Source organism: Pollicipes pollicipes, unplaced genomic scaffold, assembly GCF_011947565.3.
Source record: "Pollicipes pollicipes isolate AB1234 unplaced genomic scaffold, Ppol_2.1 Scaffold_4881;HRSCAF=5763_pilon_pilon_pilon, whole genome shotgun sequence".
In the NCBI taxonomy this organism is placed as follows: Eukaryota; Metazoa; Arthropoda; class Thecostraca; order Pollicipedomorpha; family Pollicipedidae; genus Pollicipes; species Pollicipes pollicipes.
In genome coordinates, this window is record NW_023596576.1 from 17,538,218 (window position 1) to 17,545,151 (window position 6,934).

Sequence of the window (6,934 nt, forward strand, 5' to 3'; positions counted from 1 at the left end):
AATCAGCGCCCGCTGCGGCGGCGCATGCGTAAGCCGGAGTCTGCGGCAGCCGCCTTCCGCGGTTAGTCGGCCGCCTGGTAGCGGAGGGGAGGCGTTGGCCGCCCGGCGGCAGTCCGCTACCGCCCGCTCCGGTCGGCCGCCGCTGCCATGGCGTCCCCACCCGGGCGGCCGCCGCCCACCGCGCCAGCAGGCACCGGCCTCAGCGCCCTCGAGTCGTACATGGCGCTGCAGAGCTCGCTACGCTCCCAGCAGGTGCTCTCGGCCTTTTCTCACATGGCCGGCCTCAGCCGCGGCCTCGGCCTGCTGACGTCCGGCGGTGGCGGCAGCGGCGAGCCGAGCGGCGCCAAGTTCGACTTCTCGCGGCTGGCCGAGTCGGCCACGGAGCCGAGCCCGGCCGGTGGTGCGCCGCCACCGCCGCCGCCGCCGCTTTCGCTGCTGCAGCCGTACCGGCCGCTGCTGCTGCCGGCGCTCTTCCCGGGCCTGTCAGCCGTGTTGCCGCTCACCCGGCGGCCCGGACCTGGCCGCGGCCGCGCCGCCCGCCCCAAGAAGCAGTTCATCTGCCAGTATTGCCAGCGCCATTTTACGAAGAGCTACAACCTGCTGATTCACGAGCGCACGCACACGGACGAGCGGCCCTTCTCCTGCGACATCTGCAGCAAGGCCTTCCGCCGGCAGGACCACCTTCGGGACCACAGGTGAGGTCAGCAGGCCATCCCCGAGACCACGGATGGGGTCAGGAGGACCACCCGGCGTAACGTATGTGGGACCTGGCGTCAACAGGATCTCCCATGGGGCCACAGGTCGTCAGGACAAAGACTAGCTCTAGAACGACAAGGGTGAACGGGTGTCCGCAGGACCACCTTAGAGACCTCAGGTAAGGACGGAAGCACCTCAAAACAACAGGGAACGTCAGGAAGACAGGGAATGCCTGAAGGACTTTAGGTAAGAAGGGATGTCAGTAGGATCATGGGGATCATGGGTCAGTGGTGGAGGCAGGGTTTCGCCCACGAGAGGGCCAGAACAGGATTAAAGTAGGCTGTCTCAGTCAGGGAGTCCCTATTCAACGCCTTAGGAGCTCTGTTTGTGATTTCGGAGGATCGTTTTAGATTCTGCTTTCTTCCTTATGCCTGGGCTCCGTGTATTGATGCTGTGGAAGTCCTACGGACGTTTTAAAGTGACAAAAGCTGCTGGGTCCCTCGGCCCCAGGGGCCCACCACCTTCAGGGATGGGGTGCATTGTCCCGAAAGCTCCCCCTGGATACGCCGCTACTAAAGGTTAGGTCAGCACGACAGGGCATACTACAAGCACCACGGATAAAAACATGTAATTAGCAGAACCGTGTCAAGGACCACACGCGAGAGGAGAGGGACAGAGCCAGCCCAAAAACGTAGACTGCGGACGGGACTGACGTCAGCTGAACCTCCTTCACTACAACCGTAAGGATAAGACGAGAAATGACTTGAACCCTGAGGTGTTCACAGGTTCAGATCGGTGTAAACGCGCCAGGCAGTCGAGGACTAGAGAGGTGCCTTGTTCCGGTGCTATGAGTGAAACGTGGGAGGCTCGCACTATTCCATTTATTTATTTGTTTTGCTTTCGTTTTGCAGAAATTTAAACTCACTGAAATAATTACTTTCGAGTTTAATACGTTTAAGCCTCGGTATTGCAACCCCGATTCAAACTATGGATGCCTCTTTCCTTTTTTCATCCATTCCCACCTGCGCGGCACTATTTCTGTCACGTTTCAGCCTTGATATGGGTACAGCGTAAAAGCAGTAACTCCAGCAGTACCAGTATTGGGGCGGCACTTGCTTCGTGGCCCGCTGTAAGAAGTGAAAGTCGGTGCTTCTTTTCTTCCATGTTTCTTCAAGCTGAAAAACTGCTTCTTGAAATCAAATTTATATTCGTTGGAAAAACTGGAAAGCTTCCCGGCAGGCCCAATGCTTTTCATTTTTACTTCTAAGCGTAGCCGGTCACATTCTTAAAGGACGCTACCGGCCTCCAATCAGCGGTATCTGTGGGCGCCCGTGCACCGGTGCGGTGGTGGGTTCCTCCTCTGGGGAGGGCCAGTGCCACTATGCCACGCCCGTAAGCGTTCCGAGCACCCACGCTGATTATGGTCATCTCGCTGCTCGATGATTGATTTCATTGACTGCCCCTCCCCTTCCCCCTCCCATGCTGCACGCTGGGTGCGCCTCGGCCGCCGGCATACTTTGCACCAATTGGGATGAAGGGCGGCATCTGTTTTTACTGCGGCGCAAGCGGACCAGACAATGGAGATTCCACAGCCGTTCACTAGCCTTTTCGAGGCAGTGATAAACACGGAGTATGTGGGGCGCCAGGGCCGGACTATTACCAGACGACCAGCTAGCCCCGAAGCCCAGTGGTCTTCGTCTCCACGTCACCTCATGGGGCCAACGTCGCAGCTCGAGAGCACCTGGCGGTGGACGGTGGATGAGACTATCGTGGTCTGCAGCTAGACTCCCTAAATTCAACTAAAACTCAGACAGGAAACTCTCACCTCTGGCGAATATCCAGAGGCTAAATGAAGCTGGATTCACGCGAATAGGTTTCTTAAAATGTCAAGCGCTTCTCTATGACTTTGTTCGCCTACGTCCCATGTGAGTGAGAAATTGGAAGCGGAACACCCGCGCTGAGGCCACTCCTGTGCTGATGGTCTCAGCTGGGCAGCAGAGACAGACTTGCTGTGCACCCCCAGCCCCGGGAGGCCGGTCGGCACAGCGCGGCGAGAGGTGCGCGACCATTGATGCGGAGATAAACGCCTCCGATTTTAATGTGCGTCATAATTCAGGGACCACACATACAGGCACAATTTTGCAGCAAGTATTAATCATTGGCATCGTTGGGAGACAGACAAGAATTGTGGGCCTTGCAAAGAATTTCCGACACACAATACGGCCCGTGATTTAACCACGGCGAGCCGGATTTTACACGACCGTAAATTCCACACGTCCGTGACTTATGCTTAATAAATATCCCCACCGACAATAACCCGTCGGAATAATCAGCACTAAGAGTAACATTATAGCGCTGCTATCAATGATGTTCATTTGGAATTTATCGCGCCACTTTTTACTGGGCGCGGCGCGGCCGGCCGGCGCGGTGTGTCAGCGCCGACTAACAGGGGCGGCTCCGGGGCCGGGGCCAGTGGGTCGGAGGCCCAGGGGGCCTGTCACTAGGCCCGTCTCGGACCGGGCGTTCTTGACTGAGGAAAATCGGAGGCCACAGGGGATGACGATTATTGACTGAGGGGAGTTGGGGAGGGAACAGTTGGGCAGCGGCGCGCCCAACTACATTCCCAACTATCTTGCTGCAGACCCTGCTTTTCCACACCGCCCATTTGACCCTGCACCAAACGCACTGCGACAGAGTCAGAGGGAGGGTGTCTCACTGTGATGGTTGCACTGTGCCGTTCTCAGGTACATCCACTCCAAAGAGAAGCCGTTTGTGTGCGGCGTCTGCGGCAAGGGCTTCTGTCAGTCGCGCACGCTGGCCGTGCACAAGATCCTGCACATGGAGGAGTCGCCGCACCGCTGTCCCACGTGCAGCCGCAGCTTCAACCAGCGCTCCAACTTGAAGACCCACCTGCTGACGCACACCGACATCCGGCCGTACTGCTGCACCGGCTGCAGTAAGGTGTTCCGGCGCAACTGTGACCTTCGCCGCCACCTACTGACGCACAGCCTGGGCCCGCCAGAGGACGCCGACGCCGAGGCCGGGCCGGTCGACCCGCTGGACAGCCCCCCGGGCGTGCCCAGGACCAGCCAGCCGGTCCGCGACCTGGGGCTGACGGATGGTGACGGGAGCGAAGCGGGGTCAGCCGACGTGCCGTTCCCACTCGAGACTACTCAGCTGACGCGCAACCAGAGACTGACGCAGGACGGGGGAGGCTCGGCGGCCTCCATGGGCGGCGGGGGCGAGCGTAGCGCGGGACAGCCCGAGACCCTGTGTGTCCACATGCAGGCGGACAAGGCGCGTTGTCTGGTTACGAACGCGTCGCCCGCCTCCGGCTCCCCGGCCAGGGCTGCCACCTTCACCATAGACGCGCTCATGTCCTGAGCAGCGTCACGTTGTCACGTGCTGAGAGTTCGTCTCCACCCCGTCTCCACGCAGCCCTGAAAGGACGGCCTGATGTGTGCCTCGGCCGGCCGCGAGCGTCGGCCTGGTGTCGGGCATGTCCTGCCAGGGCAGTGGTGCGACCTGAGCGGGCCTTTTAAGCACGCTGTGGCATGATCATAAGCACGCTGTGGCACGATCAGTTACGTAATGCCGCTTGGCACTTATGTCTGGCCCGATGTGAATTGTGGCCTTCTCCACATATGTGGCCGGTCCGGTGCGCTGGACCGGCCATATGTGGTTAGAACTGCAGTCGCACTGCAGGTGAAGTCACAATGCAGTGCAGCTTGTGACCATGCTCGTGTTAGGCGCAGTGTGTGAGGTGTGATTGGTGGCGACACAAGACCCGGGTAGTTGGAAAACTGCCTCTAACCTAAACGTCCATACTTGATGCAACACGCGGACATTTGAGCACGATAAAGACGTCCAACATGCGCTTTGCAAGCATCAGTCGTTGCCACTATTGTGATCTTGCTGTAAGAAGACTGTGCATAGGGAGAAATGGGGAGTGGTGATTTAGAATGGGAACTTTGCTCCAACGCATCATTAGTATGGATAGCGTGCAGTTTACGCGGTTGATTGTTAATAGGACAACCTTTTAAACGAAGTGCCATTTTCGCTGCCAAGCAGCAGATTTTAAGTCCAGTGAATGGACAGCATGCCACATCTGATCGCAGGGTCATAGCGTGTCTCCGATGTAGACCTATGCCGGGGCATTTCCCATAAAGACAGTGCTGAGATGTGATGACGGTGTGCTGGTTGTTGCTCGTTGTGGGAGTACAGCCCTCTCTTCTACAGCGGCCGCGGTTGGATGCAGACCGAGGCTGAAAACTACTGCCATGCTGCGTGCCAACCCCACGAGTGAAGGTGCTATCGTGCGAGCTATGCTGAATACAAACCAATGATGCATTTCGTATGATGACTTTTTTAATTGGACACTTGAAATAGTTAGTTTTGGGGTGCGTTGGCATGTGTGAGAGATCGTGGCGCCTCTTCCAGATCGACAGTTTGTGGTTCTGCCGTGAGGTCGTTCTTAAAGGCTTGCCAATAAAGTTTTTTTCAAATACTGTTTGCTGTGTGGCGAAAAATGTTTGTGCTTCCAGAATATATTTTAAACCTCAGCAGATGCAGATCAACGAGGAGCATATCAGGGGAGGGCTGAGGCCAAAGTGGACGTGCTCCCGCCTCCCCCCCCCCCCCCTCGTGAGCCGTGAGGTTTGCCCCAGATGCTGGGTAATTTCAAGAGAATTTGCTCCCAATTCGTGGGATTTGAGAAAATTGACGTTCCCGCTGAAATATCTCTGCACGTGCTTTGGTCTCATCAACTGGCACCGACTTAACGCCGTGACATCAAGTGCTGCTTTAGTGCCGTCAAGTGCAAGTGCATCAAACAAGAGCTTTTGGAAGGGGGACATGGCGCTATAGTTTTGTTGTTAATTTTGCGCTCAGTTACTGCTCGAAGCCGGTATCCCAACCGTCTGTCAATAGTCACCACCCATTCATAACACACGTCACGGTGCAGCGGACCGAAGCCCGTAAGCCACAAATGAAGACATGCTGTTCACCATTGGTTGTCATTGGCAACCCGCTTTACGTGAACGCGATTTTCCTCTTGTCTTGGAAACAATAGCATTACAAAAAATATAAAAAACCTTCGAAACATAAATGCGAAGAAGCCCACCAGTTACGAGGACAGTGTTTTGCGGACGTCGAGTAAAGCAGTTGACGCGTGGATGCAACGATCAACGTCGAGACTGATCTCGTCACGGGGCCGGAAATCGAGACTAAATCTCGTCACGGGGCCGGAAATCGAGAATACGAGATTTGACTCCTGCTAGGGTCAGACGGCGCTACGAGCAGGCTTTGTGCCAGCTTCTAGATCACCTGACGCCGAATCCTCCGCATCAATACCGAAGCTGTCCCGTAGCCAGAATGTCGCATGTGTTTCGTTTCACGACGGTGCAAAATGTGAAAAATGAAAATGATAGCGTTTTTTCGGCATTTCTGACCCTGCATATTCACTTTTGACGTCATCTATATTTTTCATATCATCCACAATTATCCTGCAATAATATTCAGAGTTCTATTGTTATGTAAAAAGCTGCTATCTGGCACCACAATCATCAACATCTTTACGCATGACGTTTTTGTATATATGCACGCGAGACATGCCATGTGTGTACGTGTGCCTAGCAAAATTCGTCACGTCTGGTGCCGAAAGCTCCTAATTAACGTGATGTCGTCGGAATAGTCTTCATCAGAATGCGTTTTCGTAGTAAGCCGGCAATAGCATTTTGAAAAATGTAGAGCAAGAATAAATATAATTTAACAAAAGCCAAGAGCAGCGTACAATGTAACAAAACAAACGATATAAAGTGTATTTTTTGACAAAGAGTATAGCAATTATCACGTTTTATCTCGACACACCTTTGGTTACAACACTCATCACCAAGGTGCGATAGAGCGTGAGAATTGTCGCATAAGAGAGCTGGACCATCTACTGTTCAATGGAACTGAGGCCGTTTAGATAGGTGGACTTAATATCAGAGGGTTTAGGGCTTCTACCAATAGCCTCCATCACAGACGAGGGATTTCCTTACAACAGCTCCTGACCTAGCACGAAAAGGTCTGTTCGCTGAGCACGCCAGCAATCGTGAAATTGGGACTACAATGTTAAGCAGCAGTAATAAAAACTGAGTGCGGGAAATGGCGGCCAGGACCCTGCCCGCGACAATAAGTCCACTTGTGGTTCATGCCTAGAATAGACACTTTGGGTCTCTTCTGGACAAATCTAATA

The 6,934-nt window shown here is 54.8% G+C and overlaps 1 protein-coding gene across 1 annotated transcript; it reads left to right on the forward strand.

Annotated features, from left to right (window-relative positions):
• Window positions 1–309: 309 nt before the first annotated feature.
• On the forward strand, window positions 310–5,248 carry LOC119101838 (protein odd-skipped-related 2; the record flags this gene model as incomplete). The annotated part of the gene is made up of 2 exons (XM_037225261.1): window positions 310–695; window positions 3,441–5,248. Coding segments are annotated over 2 exons (1,026 nt in total), but the record flags the coding sequence as incomplete, so codon positions are not given.
• Between the last annotated feature and the right edge of the window lie 1,686 nt (window positions 5,249–6,934).